General features: G+C 40.8%; 2 protein-coding genes and 1 non-coding gene across 5 annotated transcripts in view; 2 read left to right on the forward strand and 1 right to left on the reverse strand.

The window, feature by feature from the left end:
- Window positions 1-900: 900 nt before the first annotated feature.
- NT5C3B (5'-nucleotidase, cytosolic IIIB) lies at window positions 901-18810 on the forward strand. Of its 3 annotated transcripts, XM_069067704.1 has the most exons (9): window positions 901-1024; window positions 1944-2054; window positions 2940-3009; window positions 3108-3154; window positions 7135-7220; window positions 12822-12911; window positions 15040-15202; window positions 16458-16658; window positions 17758-18810. In XM_069067704.1, the coding sequence occupies exons 1-9, from the start codon at window positions 1013-1015 to the stop codon at window positions 17890-17892; spliced, it is 915 nt and encodes a 304-aa protein (XP_068923805.1). In that variant the 5' UTR covers window positions 901-1012; the 3' UTR covers window positions 17893-18810. The 3 variants fall into 3 exon arrangements, with proteins under 3 accessions (XP_068923805.1, XP_068923807.1, XP_068923806.1); XM_069067706.1 differs by lacking the exon at window positions 16458-16658; XM_069067705.1 differs by lacking the exon at window positions 12822-12911.
- LOC138146027 (U6 spliceosomal RNA) lies at window positions 4973-5076 on the forward strand. The gene has a single exon (XR_011164366.1). It is a non-coding gene; the product is annotated as a U6 spliceosomal RNA (small nuclear RNA).
- Window positions 18811-20426: 1616 nt separating the features above from the next.
- Window positions 20427-23885, reverse strand: part of FKBP10 (FKBP prolyl isomerase 10) — a 15161-nt gene continuing 11702 nt past the window's right edge. Inside the window, exons 8-10 of the mRNA XM_069067701.1 lie at window positions 23196-23338; window positions 22670-22833; window positions 20427-21586 (exon numbers count right to left, since the gene is read on the reverse strand). Of these exons, the coding sequence (XP_068923802.1) occupies window positions 21401-21586; window positions 22670-22833; window positions 23196-23338 (493 nt within the window). The 3' untranslated portion in view covers window positions 20427-21400. The remainder of the gene's footprint in view (window positions 21587-22669; window positions 22834-23195; window positions 23339-23885) is intronic.

Below are 23885 nucleotides of genomic sequence, written 5' to 3' on the forward strand. Positions count from 1 at the left end.
CTGAGGTTTCGAACCTGGGTGACTGGAAAGATGGTGATGGCCTCGAGAATAACAGGCAAGTTTGGAAGAGGGGGAGGTTTTGGGGGAAAGATAATATAATCTTCATCTGTGATGAAGAACACAAGCCTGCTCATCCTCTAAGACTCACTCTGTCCCACTCAAAAGGAAAAGGGGTGAGGGTCAAGCCTGCTTTCTGAGGGACAGCTGCTTCAGCCACAAGATGATCTGGGTGACTGGGTAGACAGGCTGGTGGGCTAGGGTGGGGATGGAAGTTAGAGTAGTGTGTGTATGTTTGTGGGGTCTGTTGGGGTATAAAGGTAGGTTTGTTTGTTTTGGAAACAAGCCTCAGGATTGGCTACTGTGGGATGCATCCTATATTCCTATCCCTCATTGGTTGCTCACACCCACTGGGGTCCACCATTAGCTAGAGGTACTAAGAGTACATACAGTACTGTCTCTGTTTTTGGCAGCCCAGGTCCTGAGGCTCTTTCCCAGATCCATGCCACCAAGCCCTCCCCGCCCCCCTCCACCTCCCATCCCCACACTCGCCACAGTCTCACTCAAAACCATCTGTTTAAAGCTGCTCCACTGCCATCCGGACACCCCTGAAGAAGCATTTTTGAGAAATGAAAAGAGGGACAGAAGCACTGGCCTTGGCAGGAGATGGTGCCTTAGGGCGTGGCCTCGGGCAAGGCCACTTCGTCTCTCCGGACCTCAGTTTCCTCATTTGTTAAATGACTTTTGGACTAGGTAATCTCCTTCGTTATCATCAAAGATGTATTTCAAATTTTGCCTCTTTCCCTTCTCCTGGCTCACTCCCCGGCCCCGCCCTCTCCCTGCCTCTAGCCACACCCTTCTTCTCTTGGCTCCGCCTCCTCTCCTCTTTCCCTACCCCTTCCCTCCCCTCCCTTCTCCTCGGTTTCCATCCGCCGGTCTGGAGGTGGCTGGCGCCTGCGCAGTTAGTTCTCAGGGACGCACTATTTCTTCCGTGGCAAGAGCAGACGGGACGACTATGGCGGAGGAGGTGAGAACGTGGAAGAGGTGGCGGGAAAGGGTGGGGGAGGGGCCTCGGAAAAGGAAGCCCCCTCCCCCTCCCCCTCCCCTCGCCTCTCTGCGGCGCTGGCCTATCCTGCAGCTTCATTGTCCCATCCTAGAACCCTCCTCTGAACCTCCCAGCAAAACCCGCCGTAGAAACACGTTCCTCCCCGGCCCGCTCTGTCACCTTCATAGCTCCCCGTGGAGCATTTCCTGCAGCCGCCCCACGACCCCCTCCCCACAACGCCCCTTGCAGCAGCCCTATAACTCCTCTTCCTCTAGCTTCTCTGTTACATAATCTCCCGTTAACTTCCCTCTGGCATCTGCCTTACAGCGTCCTCTCTATATACAGTATCTGTTTTAGCCCCTTCACCACTCCCTGCAGGGCCCCTCCAGCATAGCCATAAATAACCCCTTCCCCAGGGTGCCCTGCTATGTAAAACACCCACCTCCCCGCACCTGCACCTTGAGCTTTCCTCTATACCTCGTCTGCCGTAGCCCACAAGCCCCTCTATGTGTGGCATCTGCCCTACATAACATTTCTCTCTACAGTACTCCTTAGATGTTTCTGCCGTAAAATCTTCCTCTCTACGTAGCCTTTGCCCCACACTTCCTAGAAGTCCAACAGATGATCATTGCTTTATAAACCTTCACCAAAAGGCCACTAACACTGCCCACCCCCAATTCTTGTCAAGATCTTTCACTTGTACCCCCAATTCCCCTGCCACATTTTTGTTTCCAGTCCCCAAGATTTTCTTTCTGATACTAAAACCCTGTTAACAGGAGCTCAGTGCTTCATAGCTGAGAAAACTGAAAGGTCTAGGAGGTCCCTTCTAGCTCCAGGTCTGTGATTCTAAGTGCTGCTGTTGCTCTGGGTCTGAGTGGTGTGGGGTTTGTACCTGGAACAGGTAAAGGAACAAGTGAAGGACCTGATGAAGGCTACAGTTCTCATGCGGCACCCCCAGCAGGTTCAGGAGATCATTCGATCCCTCAGGAAGGGAGGGCGAAACAAATTACAGGTATGGCTATGGTGTGTCCCCTCTTTTCCCAGGTTGGGGGTAGTGGGAGGTTTCTGCTGTCTTTTGTCTATTACCCAATGAAGGAAGAAAGAGAATGGTTTTTCTGCTGCTTTGTTTTAAATATCTTCATCCATGCCTTTCTTTCTTAGGAAAATAGATATCCCCAGTATTGGGTAGGGTTCTAGGGGAATGAGGACTTTCTGAATTATGTGCCACCGCCACCCCTCCCCAAAGAAAAGAATGTTTTTGATGCTCTCTACTGAAAAAAAAAAGTCACAATCCCTCCTGACCTCCCCACCTTGCAACCTCTCTTTTATATTTATAACAAAGGAGCATATAATTAAAACTAATGCACTGACCACATGGGATAACTTGTTCTTCACTCACTACCTGTAGTTCACCACCTTCCTACCAAGAGGAGAAAAAGCAAGCTTTGCCTGGAGAAAATTGGGACTTGTGACTTGCCTTTTCCATATATGTGCCTTTTCCATAAGCAGTACCTTGCACCCCTGAAACTTAACCTCAGTAGCTTTATATCGTGGGCATTTGATGAGATTGTCCCAAACTGTACATGAAATTTAAACCACTAAACTCCTTAATTGAGAGATTCCTTCCTTTTAGATTTGGACTGAGACTTTCTAGCAAGTAGGTTCTGTGCTCCAAGGACATAGAACCAGGCCCTACCATTATGTGACTGCTTGAAGGTGGGGGCTATATATCCTTTGTTGTTCCCTAATTCCTAGTGCCAGGCTTTATAAGGAGGTTATACTTTTTAAATACTGTTTTGACTTTTAATAGACTCTTAAACTTTGATGGCATAGTATAAAAGCAAGATGGACTGAGTTTATGATTTAGATGTTTATCTTCCTGTCCTCCACATTTTAGGTCATTTCTGACTTTGACATGACCCTGACTAGGTTTGGATTTAATGGAAAGCGCTGCCCTACATCTTACAGTAAGTTACATATTGACCTGCATTGTGGGTGACTTTGCTGCTGATGGTTCCTATTGGGGCAGGTAACAGAGTTTTTGTGTTATTTTTTTTCCCCCCAGATATCCTAGATAACAGCAAGCTCATCAGTGAGGAATGTCAGAAAAAGGTGGGTTATCCTTAGCTCTGCCCTGAAGAGTGATGATGTGCCAATTCAAATGCCTATGGGCCAAAAGAGGACTCAGTGGGGGATAGGGAATAGATCCAAGATTTCCCAGGTATAAGGAACTCCCAGGTGAGGAAATTTCCTCTGCCAATGCTGGTTGGTACAATCTTGGCAAGATAGTGTGTAGCCTTTAGAGAACTGAGTGGTTCTAAAACTGTTTTTTTTAATCTCAGGACTCCTTTATATTCTTAAAAATTATTGAGGATCCCCAAATAGCTTCTATTTATGGTACTGACATTTACCATATTAGAAATAAAAACATCTTAGCTTTATTATGAAAATAGTTTTGATTTCGTGATCCCCTGAAAAGGTCTCAGGGACCCCCAAGAGTTTCCAGACCATACTTTGAGAACCATTGGTCTAGAGCTCTTAAAGGTTAAGTGACTTGCTCAGGGTCACACAGCTAGTCTATGCCTCTGAACTCAGGTCTTCCTGGTTCCAGTGCCAATTTTCTGTCCACTGTGCCAGGCTGCTTCTCTCAGAGTAAAGACTCTAAGATATTAAGTTTCTTATTATTTTTATTGCTCAGGTAAACTTAACCATAACATGTTTAATTGGGATGTGTTCCTTCTGGTAATATTTTCATTTATTCTGTACGTATTTATTAAAGGTGTATGATGGGCAAAAGCACTGAACTAGTGACAACTTAATTTCTGTACTGCTTTAAGATTTTTTTTTTAAGGATCCTTTTACACTCTCCAAGTGGGAGGAGTGCAAAGCATTATTATTTGCATTTCACAGATAAGGAAATTGATGCTTTGTGAGGTTAAGTGCATTTGCTGAAGGTTATCCCTCAGCTAGTAAATGAGGGAACTGAGGTCTTCTGGCTGCAAAAGCAGTTGTTTTTGCCAGCCTACACAGCTGTTTTTCTAACATAACGGTTTTTTTTTTTGGGGGGTGGGGGAGAAAGCACAGTCTTCTGAAAACCCCATGGTAGGTAGGATAAATTCCTAGTTGTAGAATGTGATCTGATACACCAGCATCATAATAGCCACCTCCAATAGCCAAGATCATTGACTTGACCATGTTGTTCTGTAACACCCACACCTAATTCAATTTCTGTGCCAACTGTAGCTTTTGATTTCAGAGTAACTAAGATGTTTCTGATGAGTTTCTATGGATAAGCTTAGGGGAATTAAATAGCAGAAAATTTGGCCTGTTGATCTGAACATGTTGGTCTTTTACATACCTGTTACATATTCATAATATTCATGTTCGTTATTTATTATTGCTTTTTTGAGTCTTCACATAGCTCTTCCATTTACAGATCCAGACTCTTTGTAAGTGGTGGCATTTTGGAATGGTAGTAGGAACTGGAAAATCTGGGTTTCTAAACTAGACTTAACTGTTGTGTAAGAGAGAAACAGTGTGGTATAGTGAAAAGAATTTTGAACTTGAAGTCCAGAGACTTGGGTTTGAATGGAGGCTGTGACATTGACCCTGGGTGACCCTGGGCAAGTCACTTCTCTTTGAGACTTCCTTTCCTTGCCTTCTGTGGGGATGATCATACTAATACTATCCAACATGTGGGGTTGTTGTGAGCAAAGAACTTTATAAACCTTGGAGCAAATATACAGATTATTCTCTCGTTGATTAAATCACTTAATTATTGTACATCTGCAAAAGGGAGATAATATCCCTGATTTTTCATTCTTGTTTCCAATTCTTATCATTCCCTTCCCCCTTTCCTCCCCAGTTTTTGAGAATGTTGTAGGCACAAATAAGGGTAGTTTTGGGATCTTCTGAAGAAAGACATCAGAAGTGCTCACTTTGGCAACACATATACTAAAACTGGAATGATACAGAGATGAGCATGGCCGCTGTGCAAGGATGATATGCAAATTCATGAAGGCTTCCATATTGTTTGATTGAAAAAAATAGAGAATTTAGGGAAAAGAGAAAATATTAGAGAAAAAGTAAGGTATTGCTGCTTGGCCTTCTTTGAATGTTAAATGGGGTCCTGAAAAGTTAGGTGTAAAACACATACATATGTTACAATATTCATGAATTTTCCTGTTTTTTTCTTTTAATTTAGAGAGATTTCCCCACCCCTCCCAGGCATCCAGCTTCTCCAGCATACTATAGAGGATATAAAGCTTTTCTTAGAGTCAGAGAAACCCAGGTTTAGGTACCATCTTTGACACATAGATAAATTGCTTAATCTCTCAATTCTCTAGGCACTCCTTATGGCTGCACAGCAGGTACTGATCACTATACCTTCAGGTCTGGGGAATTTCCTTTTGGGAGTTTCCTATACCAATAAAGTCACAGGTCCTCCCCCTACCAATTTTCTGCCTTAAAAAATGTTGGCCCCATAATGTAATCCTCACATTCATTTCAAGGAACATTATTATCCCTTTGTTAGTGTGTAATATTTGGCATTTGGTTGTCCTAAATGGAACAGTCCATGTAATTTGATCATTTGAAATATCATGGAAGTTACAATTCATTACTTTTTAAAATTTTATTGGGTGCTCCTACTGGATGACTAATGTATTATTTATCTAAGCAACCACTCTGAGAGAGCAGGGCATCCTGGGTGTTTAGAAGAAGATATCCCTAGTTAGAAATGGTAGAAAGACTTTTCATTTAATCCAGGTAGCATGAATAGTCTCTATAGAATTGGTTTAGTGATTAGATTAGTTGATGATAGAGATTTTAACACTGATTTATCACTGATACATGATAACCATTTGTGCTGTTGACCAACGTATTTTTTTTTTGCCTTTTGGAGGGCAGTTGGGGTTAAGTAACTTGCCCAAGGTTACACTGCTAGTTTTTTGTGTGGGTGTTAAGTGTCTGAGGCCAGAACCAAACTCGGGGTCCTCCTGACCCCAGGGCCAGCACTTTACTCACTGCACCACCTAGCCGCCCCCTGACCAACACATTTTTAGCTAATGCCACCTTTGTGAAGAGGTCCAAGGATTGATCAGATATGTACCATTGGTGAGCTTTTATCAGATTTGTAAATAAGATTCAGCACTAAGGAATTAAATATGACAGGCTTACCTGTAATGAAGGGAAAATCTAACTGGGAATGAGGAGAGACTTTGAAGGTGTTAAGAAAGGTATTACCAGGGGTGGCCAGGTGGCTCAGCAAGTAAGAGCACCGGCTCCAGTGTTGGGATGACCTGGATCAAATCTGGGCTCAGATACTTAGCACCACACCCAGAAATAATAACTGGCCGTGTAACCTTGAGCAAGTTACTTAACCCCGATTGCTTTAAAAAAAAAAAAAAAGAAAGGTATTACCAAATGGACACCTCTAAAAAGAATTTAGTAGAAATTGCCCCAAATTAATCTTTGTTCATAGTAATAACCTCTTATGTTAATTTTTAGGCTTTTTTGTTGTTGTGGTTAAAATTGTTGTAAACTACACTGTTTGACCATTTCACTCCCTGACTCAAAAAGCTGCTGGGGCTCCCTAATTGTCTCTAGGCTCAGAGACAATTTTTGACACTTAAAGCCTTTGTGGTGTGCTTCTAGTCTTCCTAGACAGATTGCACATTACCTTTCTCAGACAAACTAATCCTACATGCTTGCTGTTCTCCACACTCTTGATTCCATCTTTCATCTCTTTGTCTTTCACAGTCTGTCATGCATATCTGGGGTGCTCTTTTCTTCACACCTTTACCTCTTAGAATCTCCTTCAGGAATCCTTTCCTGTTCCCACCAGTTGTTGGTACTTTCCCCTCACTTAATTTTTTATATTTACTTTTCAGATACTCCGCATTTACTTATCAGTGTACGTTTCCTCTCAGTAGAATCTAAATTCCTTGGGCAGGGGATATTTTTGATTTTATCTTTGTATTCCTCAGTGTTTAGGGCAGTATATGACACATAGTAGGCTATTATTAAATACTTATTAAATTGTTGAATTTAATTGTTCTCTAATTATTTTTCTCTTATCTTTGGTATCTCAGTTAAAGGATCTCCTTCACTACTATTACCCAATTGAGATTGATCCAAACAGGACAGTCAAAGAGAAGTTCCCCCTTATGGTAGAATGGTAAGTAGTTGGAGATGAAGAGTGCTTTTAAGGAAATAGGAAAAGTTATCTTAAGTTGTTATATTTCTAGCCCTGGTAAGATGGGAACTTAACTGGATTTCTGGGATTTCAGCTGGAGTGGCTGCAGAGAGTTAATATAGTCATTAGAACTGCCTTTCCTAAAGCTATTGCTAAGGTTTATTGCTAGAATGGTGGCCTCTCATAAATCCTTAGTGAGGATAGCACCTCCAATGAGATTTAGGGGAATCTGTGCACCAGGGACATCTTAGTTTTATTTTTGAAATTCTATCACTCTACATAGAGGATTTTATTTCTCAAGGGACTTTAGGCCATGGAGATATGGGTCTCAAAAGAACTTTTGAAGTTTTGGTATTGAAAAGAAGAGGGGTGGGGAGGAATAAGTGTGACCTAAGCAGTTAAATTACCCTTGTAGCAGAGGTTTTAGGAATGATTATCCTCATCTACAACTCATGTGGGGTCTTGCATTTCTATATACCTGCTACTAGCTCTCATTTTTCCTATTCATTCTCATTCTTGGTTCTGAGATATTCAGGGGATCTGGTTTGTTTGATTTTTGGTAACAAATGGGCATAATTGAGCAAAACAGATCTACAAATTTGCCATGCCCAAAAATTTATTTCTCTTTATGCACCTTGAATCCACCATCCCTCTGTCAAAAGGTGGGTAGCATACTTCACATTGGTCCTCTGGAGTTGTGGGGATCAGAGTTCTAAAGTCTTTAAAAGCTGTCTTTACAGTATTGTTATCTTACAAATTGTTCTCCTGATTCTGCTCACTTTATAAACTCAGTTTATACTAGTCTTCCAGATTTCTCAAACCAAACCTTTTGTCATTTCTTTTGACAATCCATTCCATTAACATAGCATAATTTGTTCAGCCATCCCTCTACTACTGGGCCCCTCCTTTATTTCCAGTTTTTGCCACAATAAAAGTTATTTTAAATATTTTTTGTTCATATAGACCCTTTTCCTCTTTCTCTGATCTCTTTGGGGAATAAAGGGAGGTATGTTTTGATGTTTCAACAGTAATTATCTAAGTCTCAATGTCTTTCAGTAATCCGTTAGTTCTGAGCTCTTCTCTTTTCCCATAAGCATTTGCTTGTCTCTTTCTCCATATTAAACCTTGTAGTCTCCTAGGCTTAAATAAACATTAATGTTATTGGCTATACTATTTAGTAACAGCATGAAGAAAATAATAAGATATAAATAATTATTTATAGTATATTATATATGAAATTGATCATAGCCTAAGTCATCTTTTAACCAGCATTACAATTGCCACCTTTTCAGTCCTAGGAGCATAGCCCTACCATTCAGTTCTCTCAGGATATCAATTAAAGGCTTTTCACAAAAACACCCCCAAAACTCTCTTCGTATTTTTTCATGAGATAAGAATTAAACTCAGATCTCTCAGGAAATAAGTTCTCTTAATCCTTTTTCTTTGTCCTTTGCATGGCCATCCCAGATAAAGGTCTCTCTGGAGAGACAATGAGGCTCCTCATAGTCTTTTTTTTTTTTTTGGAAGGGGAAGGCAAGGTAATTTGGGGTTAAGTGACTTGCCCAAGGCCACATAGCTAGTAAGTGAGAAGTGTCTAATGCCTGATTTGAGCTCAGGTCTTCCTGACTTGAGGGCTGGTACTTTATTCACTGCACCACCTAGCTGACCCCCTTACAGTCTTTTCATTATTAAACTGTAACTATCTAAAATTCCATTGCCTTTTAAAGATACAGCAACAATATCAGCTGGAAAAAGCTATTCATGTTGGTGTTGTTTCTTCCCTAGGCCAAAAATTTTTGGTCCCTGTAAATTATTTGGAGGACATCAAATCCATATTTATATTATATACAACATACATGTGATGAAAAAAAAACACTTGACAGGCTGCTTCAAGTAGGTGGAGAAAGCAATACAATCCTAGCAGTAGGAATAGGTAAATATGATAATATATGCTTAACACTGTGTATAAACAACAAAAAAGTACAAAGCAACATTATGTATAATTCAACAATGAATTATATCTACTGGATGAGCAACCACTTATTTTGTTTCTCTTACAGCATTACAAGTGAGTCTATTTCTAGGTTGCATGGTTCTTATTTTGTGGCTTTTCTACATCTGTATTTGCTTGAGGACATAGCTATCAGTTTTTCTAAGCTCTATGGTTGTTCTTTTACTCCACTGCAGAGGTTCTAGGCAACCTTTACTGCCTCTGGGTTTATCACTCTTGTTATCTGAGCTAAGGTCTTTTTTGGTCCTTGAAATTATTATTGCCTTCCTTTCTGTGGGTTCTGCTTTATTCAAAGCAATACCTTCTTCAGGATCTTTCTGTGATTACTGAGAAAGTAAGCTGGGCTTCAGTATTTCTAGGGCTGCTGTTGTAATATAGCAGTTTCTTTTTGATAATTTTTTTTGAGGCAATTGGGACAAAGTGACTTGCCCAGTATCACACAGCTAATGAGTGTTTAAGTCCGGATTTGAACTCAGGTCCTCCTGACTTCAGAGCCGGTGCTCTAGTTTTGTTTTTTAATCAAGCTAGTGGCTTATTTCAGTATCTTTATATCTAAAATGAGTATCTTGATTTCTTGTAGCATCTTCCCCCTTGCATTTGTAAACTTATGCCTTTGTTGTATACCATTCTGTCCAACTTTGTCTTCAGCCAAAATATCCCATATTTGAGTTTTTCTGGTTGGTTATCAAATCTTTTTAGTGTTTTCTGAACCCCAAGAGTTTGATAGCAAAATTATTTTATTTTGGTTCTTGATAATAAACTCTGGCCTCATTGCATTATTCATTTTTTTCCTTCAGTATTTGTTCCTTGGGCATCAGCTTCCTCCAAACCATTTATTCCACATTCATAGAAAATGATTTTGCTTCTGTGAGGCAGCATGGTGTAGTGACTTGAGAGCTGTCCTCAAAACTGGGAAGACCTAGGCTGAAATCCCACCTCTTGACTCCTGTGTACCCTGCTCTGTTACCTTCAGCAAGTCATCTTAATTTCTCAGTGCTAGAGACCAGAGGTGTCAAACATAAGGATGGGCAGCATGTGGTCTGCAACACTCCCAAGTGCTCCTCAACCAGATGAAAAGGTAACTGGGAAATATTTTAACAGAAAAAAATACAGTATAGATAACATTGCATTTTAAAGCTAAGTCAACACACAGCCCTCAGGGATCCTTATGTATCATGAAGTGACCCCTGTTTCTATATAAAGCTCAAGACCACTTGCCAGGACTAGAAGGGGCTGACTTGCATTGCTAGAGACAGTTTCAAAACCATCCTAAGAATTTCCTTTTCCAATGAAATCATAGGTCCATTCCCTCACCCTATATGATGATTAAATTTTTTTTGGTTTTGCTTTTGTTTAAACTTTATTCCTTAAATTCTGAACTTAGCAAATACCAAATAAGATGAGTATTTCCATATATAAAGAAAAACAGAGGATTACCTATGCAGCTGTAAATCTGCATCATTCATAGCTTGCATCTCTCTCCAACTCTGCAACAAAAATACAACATGGTATTTTCTTTTTTTATGTTAAATTTTATTTTTTAAAAATTATTGAGCATTTTTTCCCCTCCACGTCACCTCTCTTCTTCCCTTGGGGGAAAAAAAGAAGGAAAAAATCCTTGTGACATATTCATAATCAAGCAAAACAAATTCTTATCTTGTCCATGTTCAAAAATATACATCTCATTCTTCATCATCAATCCTCTGGAATCATGTCAACATGTTATTTTTAAAATTACTCTGCTTGTCCTATTGACATTCCTTCTTTTCTGGGCATTTAAAAAATACCCTAAATACCCTCTTTTCAAAAAATTTTGTGCTCTTATTGCATCCCCTTTTCTTACCCAAATTGAAATTAAGAAAGACAAAACTCTTCTATAAAATATGCATAGTCAAGCAAAACTAATCCCTACATTGACAAGATCTGAGAATTTTTCTCCTTCTGCACCTCAAATTCATCACCTCTCTTTGATGAGGTGGGTAGTTTATGTATCATCACTGGTCTTCTACACTTCTTGTTGGCCATTGCATTGGTCTTGCATATCAAAGTGGTGGTGTTAATTATCATATCAGTTGTTAGCATCTGACTGATGGTAAGGTTATTCTTAAACTGTTTTTGGGGGACTCCAGAACAGTTTTCATCTCTGACTCCCATCTTCATTTCCCAATCCTTATTCTTTGGAATTCAGCTTCCAATTCTTCATTCCTCTTTTGAGTATATTTATCATTCATGTATATGTGCCACATTCTATTTCTTCATTTTATAAAGTGCTAATGGTGATTTTGCAGTCTTGTCTTAACAATTAAGATAATGTCTCTAGTTCTAGTTTTCCATCAGATTTTCTGTAAACTTTGATGTCAGTGTGATTCCCTTGCCATTCTTCTTTATTGCATACATAAAAGGATGCTTTGGGATTCGTTCAAATCTCTGCTAAAATATCACCTTTAGTAAAACAGTAATGCTAAGCTAATCATTAAATATGCAACATAAATTGTAAAAAGCAGTCAATTAGTTATTATGAACATGTAGCAAATCAAACAGGCAAATGAAAGTCATTAATTATCAGTGGCACCACTGGGCACTTTTTATTTATGATTTTTAAATTATAGTCAGCTTATAATGAGACAAAATACATATGGGAAAGAAAAAAAATAGAAAATACAAGATGCAAGTCCCCACATATAGCAGAAGTTTTAGAATCTTTTCCATTTTTTACATATAGCCTGGGTAACATGATTACCTCTTGATCAGCTACTAGATTTTTCCTTATCCTTTCTCAATTTGACTTCTAGGTAATCAGTCATGTATTGATAATTCTACATTACCAAAATTGCTCTAGTCTTTAATGAGTAACATGTATTTAAAAATAAGAAATCTCTCTTCCCATGTCTGTTCATTTCTTTCTTTGTATCAAACTCCTTAATCTTCTAGGCTTAAAACATCTAGATTACTGGTTTTATTTATCAACAGTGTAACAAACAATAAAGCAAAGGCAGTAGTTATTTACATCATGTGAGCTGTCAGTTTGATCATGGCTAAAGTCCTCTTTAACAATAGAACTGCTGACTTCTCAATCCTGGAAATACATAGTCTCACCATTCATTTTTCTCAAGATAAAGTCTTTCTCAAGAAGTCTCTTCATTTTTCTTTGCAAAATAAGAGTAAAAATCAGTTCTTTAAATAAGTTCTTGTCATCCTTTTCTCTCTATGCTTTCTTCTGCTATCATAGTATGGCAATTAAACTTTGTCTCCTCATGGACTACTGATAGAATGACAATTAAGCTGTAATTGTCCCAAATTCCATTGCTCTTGAAGATACAGAAGCAATGCATACAATTTCTATGGGAGAGAATATTGAATTGGTTTTAAACCTAGTTTTAATGTCACTGTTTTCTTCCTTCCTTCCTTTCTTCCTTCTGAGGGATAATCAGAGCCTGGAAGAAAGTGGCATTTTGCAAAATTAGGAAGTCCGTTGGAGGCAGTTGTGTGATGAATCAGGAGAAAGAACATCTCCATCTGTTTCAGTGATTTGAAGATGTTGATTTCTAGGGGGGGGGAATATCTGTTTCTAGGTGGACTAAAGCCCACGATCTCCTGTGTCAACAGAAGATTCAGAAGTACCAGATAGCCCAGATTGTTAGAGATTCAGATGCAATGCTCAGGTATGTTAATTTTTTATCGTGGAGGCAGCATTTATGGCAGCTTGCTGCTAGTTGTGAGATGAGTGTGGTCAAGAGGTGATGAAGAATGAGACGGAAGGGTGGCATTTATTATTATTGAAAATTAAGAGTTTAGAGTCCAGAGGGATATAACAGTAAGTAGGATTAATGTTAAAATATGTGACTTTATTCTGCGGATACAGGGTGCTGTAGAGTCAAAACGGATATTAACTTTACTGCTTACTAATTTTTAATTACCATTTACTATTACTAAGTCACTTCTCCTCTCTGAACCTGTGTCTTTATGTGTAAAATGACTATCAGGAAATCATTGGGCACTGATTAGGTGACTACTAGATGCAGAACCTGTAGTGAAGAAGACCTAAATTCACATCTGGCCTCAGACACTTATTAGTTGTGTGACCCCGGGCAAGTCACTTTAGCTGCTGTCTGCCTCAGTTTTCATAACTGTTAATAATAGCACCAACCTCCCAGGACTGTTGTGAGAATCAAATGAGATAATATTTGTAAAGTGCTTAGTACAGTGCCTGGCACACAGTTGACTCATAATAAATGCTTGTTTCCTTTCTTCCTACTATGTGGCAAGAACTGAAGATAGAAATTCAGAAGTAAGACATTCCCTGATCTTAAAGAACTTAAATTCTACTGGAGATAGGAATACTTTTTTTTAGCTACTTCACAAAATGATTGTGAGGGTCACATGGGATAATAATACAGTATTTCGTAGTTAGTCAGGCATTTGTTAAGTGTTGCCTGTATTCCAGGAACTTTGTGTTGAACACTGGGGATATAAAGAAAGACAGTTCCTGCCCTCGAGGAGCCCATAATCCAGTAACCAGCCAAGAAATATGCACAAACGACACATGGAATAAACAGGAAATAATTAGTGGAGGGCAGTAGAATTAATAGGCATCAGGAAAGGCTTCCCGTCAAAGGTAGGATTTTAGTTGGGACTTGGAAGAAGGCAGGAGGCAGAGCTAAGAAGGGGGAGCATTTCAGGCATGGGGGCCAGCCAGAGAAAATACTTATAGGTACTTTTTTTTTTAAAAGCAATTGGGGTTAAGTAACTTGCCCAAGGTTACACGGGCCAGTTATTTTGTGTGGGTGTTAAGTATCCGAGGCCGGAACCTATCCTGGGTCCTCCCGACTCAAGGGCTGGCGCTCTTATTCACTGCACCACCTAGTCACCCCTTATAGGTACTTTCTAAGAAATTATTAGCTGGTTGTATATATAGTGAAAATTCTAACTGGATTTCTCTATCCTTCTCATATCAAACACCCCAAATCCTGTGTCAGCTTTTTGGAAGATATTTTAAGCTACCATTTGTAGCTTGTTTATGTCACTGAAATTATAACCATATATCCAACTCTTGAGAATTGGTGTTGGCTTATCAGGTATTCCTATCACCACTGTGACCACACTTGGTATATAAAGGAAGAAGTGAATGTGGTCCATGCCCTTAAAGAATGTGTAGTCTTCGCACTCGTATCTTGTTGTTCAATTTTCAGTTGTGTCCACTTTTCTGTGACCACATTTGGGGGTTTTCTTGGCGTAGATATTGGAGTGGTTTGCCATTTCCTTCACCAGCTCATTTGACATGAAGAAACTGAGACAGACAGGATTAAGTGACTTTCCTAGGGTCAGACAGCTCTTAAGTGTCTGAGAACAGATTTGAACTCACAAAGATGAATCTTTCGCACTCCAAGCCCACTACTCTGTACTCTGTAACATTTGCATAATCTGTATAAAAGTGCTTACCTTCTCAAAAAGGGGGGAGGGAAGGGAGTCAGGGAGGAAATTTGGAAAATTATGAAAAATTATAGAAATCAAATGTTAAAAATTATTTTGTGTATAAGTGAAAAATAAAAACATTCTTAAAAAAAAGACTATGTAGTCTCATTGAAGAGACAGGGCACACACGTGAAAGATGTGATTGCTTCTTTGGAAATTAACTTGATAGAAGTGTTAAGGAGACATAGAGTAACAAAGTGATCATTTGGCTGAAATAATTGGGAAAAATATTTTGGTCTAAGATGAGTCTACTTGCATCCAGTAGTTGTGAATTTGTTTCTTGTGATCACTTTGGGATAATAATTTATCCCTTTTCAGGGACGGGTTTGAGACATTCTTCAACACACTCTACCGAAGCAATATTCCACTTCTCATCTTTTCTGCTGGTATTGGAGACATTTTGGAAGAGATTATCAGGCAGATGAATGTATTCCACCCCAACATCCATGTTGTGTCCAATTACATGGACTTTGATGAAAGTGTAAGTTGTGTTTGTTATGCTATGAGAGTGGGGGGCACCTGAACTTCAGTTACTACATTTTTGTACAGTAAGGAAATGGATAGAATTCTTTGGGGAGGGAGGGGAGGAAAGCATGCTGTTTTACCTTGACTACTCCCTACAGGAGTCAAAAATTCCTTCAAAAACAGGTTGATTTAGTGGCCCCCTATCTGTAGTCCTTGATCAGCCCCAACCCAGTCTCAGCTAACGAGTCTTTGGATTATCCAGGCTCCTGAATTCTTTTTGGCAGTTTCACCTCCACCAGAGGATTTCCAGGGCCTCAGAAGAGGAAGATAAGTTTTAGTCCATTTTGTTACTTGTACATGTTCTGGATTAGGTGATATGCTTTTAAACAGAGATGATGCTACCCATAGCATGTGCATTTTGAGTTATTTTTCTTTTCCTTTTTTGTCCAAATAGGAAATTTTTATTTAAAAAATTAGTTGGTTAAAGCTTCTTTGCTTAAAAAAAAAACAACAACAACTATATGTTCTGTAGCTTATGAGAATTGGTATGCTCTTTAGAATATTAGAAAAAAACCTAGAACATGACCAAACCATTTCTAAAGGAAGGGGTTACATGATGGAGTCAGATATATAATCTTCACCTTTCATGGTGTTAATATTTTTTTCCTTTCCAGGCATTTTATTATTTTGACAAATTAATGTTACTCTTTGAAAAATGCTGTCAGTGCCACAAAAGTCAAACAAAGTGTTGTTGGAGGGGACATAATTTTAAATTGCTAATTTAAATTGCTAATGATTTTGCCCATTTTCCAAAACCCAAGGATTTTGGGTTTTGGATTTTTTTTAAATTGTGGATCTTCTTCCCATTATGTTGCTCAGCTTCCTAACCAGTATTATAATAGATTCTCGTCCATTCTCTTTGAGTGTGGGAGTCGGTTCCATTGAACAACTGGGATTACCATAATAAATGTAATGGGATCGCATTGCTTGCCTTCTCCCTGTAAAGGGAGGTGGCATACTTCTTTAAGATGACCAGCTAGGATTAGGTGCATAACCTGTGGCTAATGGAATAGAATGAGGTTAACCATTAACTTTGGCTCCATTAACCCTTGGCTTTATCAAAGTTGGTAGTAAGGGTATTAAAATCAGTAACCAGTTATAAGTCTTTTGAATGTTTTTTTTTTAATTTCTTTACATAATCATGGAGAATTGAGAAATGTCTATATTTGAATTCATAGTTAGTTAGTCTGCCTCTTCCCTTGGTTGCTCAGGGCTACCTACAGGGTTTCAAGGGTAATCTCATCCATACATATAACAAGAATGGTTCAGTCCTGGAGGACTCAAAGTACTTCGAACAGCTCCAGGCTAAGACCAACATTCTCCTGCTGGGTGACTCCATGGGGGACCTGACTATGGCTGATGGGGTGTCCAATGTAGGAAACATCCTTAAGATTGGCTTCCTGAATGACAAGGTAGGTGAGGGAGGACCATGTAAGTCTCTTATTCTCTATTTCTAGCCCACATACTTATAAAATTACCTACCTCACAGGACTGTTGTGAAGAAAGCAGAATATAAGTTGTGAAGTGTTATGTAGATGTGAACTGCTGTAAGGTACAGAGGTTTCAGGAACCAGGATGTAGGTTTATAACCTACAGTCTAAACGAATAAGAAAATACTGGAGATAAGTGAAACTGACAATAATCTGGGGGTCCTAAAACATAAACTATATGTGTGTCAGTCACTGTGTCCTACAACTGAAAAGGATTCTAAGTCTCTGCCAATAGACTCAGAGCCCCAGGAAGACACTTGAGTCTTATATTCTTCTTCAGAATTTTTATATTGAAGTCTGTTAAAGAAAAAATGATATGTTAGAGCAACCCTGTGCAACATCTGGCCACTCATCTGCTGCTTCAATATCCACTAGGATTTAGTGTTATTGAGTGATTTGGGGTTTGAAAGGACACTCTCCAGATTTGGGTCAAAAAGCAGCTTCACAGATAATGGCTGTCTTCAGATACTTAAAGAACTTGTTCTGTCTTGCTTGAGATGGAAGAACTAGGGACCATTGGATGGAAGTTGCAAGGAAGAATATTTTGGTTCAGTTAGAGGAGGAGCTTTCCACCAATAGGAGGTGTCCAGCAATGGAATGGGTCTTCTCATAAAGTAGTGAGCTCCCCTTCATTGGCCATATTTAAGTAAAGGATGATTAACCATATGTGAAGTTTTTGTAGAAGGGATTTCTGAGTTGGGAGGGAAATTGAAGTAGGTGACTTCTAAGGTCCTTCCAACCTTTTAAGATTCTATGAAAACTCCATTCAGATAAAATGGACTTGGCTAAAGATGGATATGATTAGGATTTCATCTGCTGCTGCCTTTTTCCTGAAGGATTGGATCCCTGTAACTTGGAACTCCCAACCTTATTCTTTGGGCTTTTGGGTAGGAGTTGATGTACCAGGCAGGTTGTTGGTACTTGAGCCAACACTCTGGCCCTTTGGAAGAAAGGAAGTGAGAGAAAAGATGGGCAGGAGGCCTGGGGAAACCTCAATTTGTCTCTTCCCTGTCCTCCTCAGGTAGAGGAACGGAGAGAGCGATATGTGGATTCCTATGACATTGTCTTGGAGAAGGATGAGACTTTGGATGTGGTTAATGGAATCCTAACCCACATCTTGTGTGAGCAGGACCAGGTGGGAATGCAAGAGTCCTGAATGCAGTTGAAGACTCTTAAATGCTGTGAGCTGGCTCTTCAAAAACTTCTTATCCCTCTGTGTACATAAAAAACTCTTGACTTCCGAGAGCCACTCAACCCCAGGTACTTCCTTCCTCCTTTCCTGTGGCCTGTTGCTGTTTTTACCAAAAATTTTTGGTAATTGTCCCTGTCCAGTGCTGCCATGACTTTTTAAAAAGAAAACTGTGGCCAGCATGTCCACTTGGCTGAGAAAGCACTGCATCAGCTCAGATGACTTAGGAGAGAGGTGGAGACAAGCTGAGTCGGATACCACTCTCTCCTCATCCACTAGTGCTCCCTGTCCACCTACCCTCACCCCTCCCCTCCCAAAACACCCACACAGCATAAATACCTGCACTGAACAGATGCTTGGAGGTATGCCTGAGGGCTTCTGTCCTCACTGGCAATTCACTGGCATTGGCAGGTATGGGTATTAGAATGTGTTGACTGGATATCTGGAGACCTGAGTTTTGAGTCCTTGCCCTGCCACCAGTTAGCTCTGGTAACCACAGACAAGTCACTTAACCTTCCTAGGTCTCATTGTCCCTTTGAAAATGAAAGGTTTGGAATAGATGATTCTTCATAGTTTTAAAATTCTGTGATTATATTACATTCTAAAATTGAATGTTGGACTTGAAATTGTCTGAAATCTTGAGATGGTTATACAGCTATACCTGTAGCCTACTTGGTTTATCACAGAATTGGGATTTTATGCTTCATAGATTTTCTTAAGTGATATTGGGACCTGCTCTCCCTGCCTTTCCTCTTTAGATAGTCTTAGCCACTGACAGGACCAAACATTGAGGGGGAAAAGAGGGAGGGAGCAGTTAGGTGAGGAGGTAGGAAGCAGTGACTGTGTTTGTATTTTAATGTCAAATAAATGATTTTTGGATTCTGTTTTGTGTTATCTTTTCCTCCTTTTCTAATCCTAACCCTTTGTTCCCTAACCTTTTCATCCTTTTGCTCCTCCCCCCACATCGTAGGTACCCATGAGCTGGCTATTTTCTATCATAGGGCAGCCTGACAAAGAAAGGTAATAAAAGTATATGGACCCACTTTCTCCTAAAGAAATCCATTCCTCCTTGATTCTCTGATGACCCCAGGTACCAGTCATTTATTTTTTTGTAAGGTTGTCTACAACTGCATTTCTCTATCCAGCCCAGGGCTGAGCTGTTCTGATGGGAGAGACATTGCAAATTCACCTAAATTACCATATCTAGCTGGCCCCTGATCATGTTTCACGTCCCATTCATCCATTTACCTGCCCACTCCTGGCTTCTAGATTATCTGCCTTGCCATGTGACCTTCCTCCTTCTCCCAGCTTGCTTTCTCTTGTTCCAGGAACAGTAATCAAATCAACATCACCACTGCTTCTAGAAATACTGTGACAAATGTCACTTTTGGCTTCACTTACCATCCCTGTGATTGTCCAGATCCAAACTCCTTTCCCTGGCCACCATCCCCCATGTGTTCTCTCCCCCATTAGAATATAAACTCCTGGAAGGCAGAGATTATTTTGTATTTATGCCCTCAGTGCCTGGAATATAGGTGCTAATAAATTATTCATTCATTTGTTTTATAAACCTCAAGATGGCCCAGTATCCTCTCAAATGAAAAACATTATATGACCCACTGGCTGGGTCTGCAACCCTGAATATGTGGCACTTAGATACCAAGAAATATTCACTTCATATGGGTCAGGAAGACATTTCCCTGATGAAGACTTTTTGTGAATGGGTTAGTTAATTGTAGGGGGAAGCTTAATGAAAGCAAATACTTGCTAGCACCTCACAATTCTTTTTTTTTGGATGCAGGTGACTTGCCCAGGGTCACACTGTAAGCATCTGAGGCTACATTTGAATTCGGGTCCTCCTGACTCCAGAGCTAGTGCTCTATTCACTGAACCACCTGTCTCTCTTCCCCCCCAGTTCTCAAAAACTTGTTGGGATGCTCCTAGAGCTGGGGAGCCCTCCTGAGTCACTGAAAGAAAATATCACTCTTCTAAGATTAGTTGGTTCTACCCCCAAATGATGGCCTAGATCCAAATTTACCTTTTTTCTTCAGGCAGGGAAATGAAGGTATGTCCCAACGTAAAATAGGATTTGATGACCAAGTTGACTTAAATCATTGAGTTTAGAAACTGGGTCTTCTCCCATTAATTTGGGAGCTTTCCAAAAGCGGAAACCATCTCTTTTGTTGCTGAATAGATAGCTCTATAGATGTCTATTTATAGACAGATCGATCTAGGCAGAGATCTATTGATAGTAGCTGTTTCCTTCTTAACCCCCTTTATGTGTGAAATTTCAGTTCTGGATTCTGATTCAAAACTTCAAGAACCCTTGGTTGTGAGATATCTTCTAGCCAGTCTTGGGGGAAGCAGGAGGTCCCACAGAATGAGAAGGGGGAGGATGAAAACTCTGTCTTGGATAGAATGGGAATGGAGGGAAAGGTTTCATTTACTTGTATCCTCCACCCCTGGCCCATATTTCCTCTGAATAACTATGTCCAGGGGCCCTAGGTTTAAATTTTTATTTCACGTGAAGAAAAAATACAAGTGGCTTTTGATTTCACCCTCTACATTTCCCACCCCAAATGATCCCATATTTCAGATTTCTCAAGAACAATTTTTTTTTTACAGTTACAATACTCATCTGAACAGTTTTTCTTGCTCTTAACTCTTACCCTTCTCATTCTTTTAATTCTCCCTTCTTCCTTTCGTCATTTAAAGAAAAAAGCCACATTCTAGGACCTTGGGAGTAAGACACACAAAGGTAGCTGAACCAAATCCACATGGAACCCAACCCTGTTCTGCAGCATGGGTACATCTGGGGCCATCTTAGCCCCTCTGAGCCTCAGGCTGAGGGGATGGTACAGAAGTAGGTGAGGTAGGGTAGCATTCCTGGAACTTCCCCTTCCCCTAGCACCACTTTTTTTTTCCAGTGGAAGGGCAGACCAGGTTAGTTTCCTCGGGGATCATAAGGAGTCTCCCCATTGCTTTCTGCTTTTGCTCCTGGGTAGTCTAAGATGCAGGCAGGTAGTTTGGGGAGACAGTTGAAGGACGGAAGCAAGTCAAGAAGCGGTCTGGAGAATCTAAAAGAGGTGAGCCCACACCCTAAAATCTCCATTTATCTGGTGATGGTGAGGTGCATATAAGGGGGTAGGGGAGTATCTGCTGCCCCTTCTCCACCCTTGCCAAAGGACAGAAACCCAATTACTGTCCCACCCCCCCAAAACTGTTTCCTAGTAGTTCTCATTCTTAAAAAGTTTAACTAAGGGGAGGCTAGAGGAAGGACTAAAATGCAGGCCTGCACCTTAGGTTTAAATCTGGTGTTGGCTGGAAGATCAGGCAGCAGCTAGCACCTTAAGACAGCTTGACAGATGAGCCCAAAGCTTCCCAGCTGAGAGGAAGAGGGGCTGGTATCAGAGGTCCGTCCCACTGCCAGCTGTGAATTTTACATTCTAGGCCAGGCCCCTGGTCCTCTAGTCCCTCAGAGCTCTTCATGAACTCTCTCTTGGTCTTCATCTGACTTCAATTTGAGCTCCTCCATAGTGATCTTGCCATCTTGATTTCGGTCCTGGTTCTGGAACATATCACCGATGGTTTTCTCAGGGTCCTGCCCAGGCATGAGTTTCCCTTTTCCTTCTGCTACCTGGGTCTTGATGAAGGTGGAGAACTGGAAGGGGAGGAGAATCAACAGGATGTAGGGTAAAGCAAAAGTCAAAGCCCAAGGGGTCAAGCAAGGCCATGGGAAGGAGAGTTGGGAAGAATATACATAAGTGGAGGTCATCCTTGTTTTGGAGGGGCTGGATCAGCCCAACCTAACTCAGTAGTAACTGGGGCAGAGAGCTAGACCTGTTAGAGTAACAGTGAACCCAGAGAAGAGCGGGAGTGATGGCGACCCCCAAGGAGGGGACAGTGAGAAGGAGAAAAGACTAGAGGGAGAGAAAGGGTCAAGGACAAGGAAAGCAGCACCACTGATGATGGGATGAGGAGCATGAATGGACTTGAGGGAGGGCAAGAACTGGCTAATATCTGAGTCCATTTTGACCACCAGGGATACTTGATATCCTCCCTCCTGACCTCATGCCTTTCCCTCCCTTTTCCCAGAATGCCTCTTAGAATCTTTAGCTTCCTTGAAGGATTGGTTTAAGTACTGCCTCCCATAGAGGTTTCTCCTAACCCCTTCCCACCCCCTAGTTGCTAGTGCCCTCTCCTCTAAATTCGTTATCCCTTCCACATCTTGGGGGTTAGGGGTGTGGTGCCCCCACAATCTGGAAAATCTGCATAAAATTTTTTAGCCCTCCATTTGTACCAGAGAAGGTCTGAATTATGGTATTAAAAGAGAAAATATGTTGGTATCATACCATGCTATACATATATTTTATGCATTTCTGACTTCCTAAACTTTTTCTGTCTCTGTTAGCCTTCATGTAGCATCTGTGGTTTCTGCAAAATTCCCATTTAATTTCTTATGCCAACCCACAATATGTTGAAACCACAATGGGGAAATTCACTATGTGGAAGGGGATAACTGTATTTGGTATTAACTTGTCTGGGTAGACGTCATTTATTCCCACTGTAATGTAAGCTCCTTGGGGTCAAGGACTGTATAATTTTTGGCTCTGAATCCCCAGCCCAGTGCCTGGTTACATAGTAGGTGCTTAATAAACATTTCTTGAATGAATGGATAGCACAGGCCTAAAATGGCACTCCTGATGAGTAATAGTTTTCTAAGTGCTAGGGTTCTTCTTCCTACCTCCTCAGGTGGGATCTCTCCATCCTTGTTGAGGTCCATGTCTTCATACAGATTAGTGGGGGGGTCCCCATGCCACACGAATAGGTAACCCTCAGGCAGTCCCTCTTCTCGGGACACCAGCTCTACCTCAAACAGTAGCACAGCACTGCCTGGGACACCTCGGGCTTGGAGAAACAAATGAGGCTTTATTGGAGGTTAAGGTTCCTGGTCCTGTCAACATGCCCTCACTAACCCCCATTTCCTGTATTGGAAAAAGTGACAGATGAAGGAGTTGGGAGTACCTGCGCCTCAGGGGCCAAGATGGTCTTATTAAGGGGAGATGTATAGAAAAATTAGAAGAACCAGCCAGTGCTTCATTCCCAAGCCTTCATCAATCCCCTGACTGGAAATAGAAGCTCTATGTGCTTCCCTTTACCCTCCTTCCCTGCCCCATTTAACTCTCTCACCCAGCATTCACCATCTCCAGTTGGGACATGGGCAGAGGGATTGGAGAGTGTATGACCTTATTTCCCATTTGCCCCCTCACCTCCGTTCTCTCCATGTCCTAGATGGGGAGGAATGATCAGTTGTCTTCTTTCTCCCACACACATGCCCTGAAGACCAGTGTTCAGTCCTTCAATCACCTTGTTGGCCCCCAAAGTGGCTTCCTGGGGCTCTCCATAGTCATGGCTGGAAGAAGAGAATGAGAATCAGGATCTGGAGTAGTATCCTTGGGCTTATGTTTCCCCCTCGTCCTTCATTTACAATGATTTGTAGGCTCCTGGAAACAGCTAAGAAGCATTGTGGATAGACCACTGGGTTTGGAGTCTACAAGACCTGAGTTCAAATTCTATTTTATCAGCCATGTGACCCCAGGCAAATCATTTAATCTCTCTTGGTCTCAGATTCTCCATCTTGTGCAGTCATAAATCCATTCGAGGTTTTCTTAGCAAAGATATTGGAGTGGTTTGCTATTTCCTTATCTAGCTCATTTTACAAATGTGGAAAATTAGACAAACAGGGTTAAGTGACTTGCCCAGGGTCACACAGCTAGGAAGCTTCTGAAGCTGAATTTGAACTCAGGTCCTCCTGATTGCAGGCCCAGCACTCTATCCACTGTGCCACCTAGCTGTCCTTCTTTAAAACAGGAAAGATAATAGTGTCTACTTCACTGGGTGGTTGTGAGGATAAAATGCGATAATATATATAAAGCATTTTGCAAACTTTAAAGTGCTAT

This window comes from Petaurus breviceps, unplaced genomic scaffold, assembly GCF_028583685.1.
Source record: "Petaurus breviceps papuanus isolate PSGF00001 unplaced genomic scaffold, PetGlider_PUasm1.0 90750, whole genome shotgun sequence".
Taxonomy (NCBI): Eukaryota; Metazoa; Chordata; class Mammalia; order Diprotodontia; family Petauridae; genus Petaurus; species Petaurus breviceps.

Coding starts and splice junctions, on each gene's coding strand:
- NT5C3B (XM_069067704.1), top strand. Junction 3,010..3,107: donor GCGCTGCCCTACATCTTACA/GTAAGTTACATA, acceptor TTTTCCCCCCAG/ATATCCTAGATAACAGCAAG. Junction 7,221..12,821: donor TTCCCCCTTATGGTAGAATG/GTAAGTAGTTGG, acceptor ATCTGTTTCTAG/GTGGACTAAAGCCCACGATC.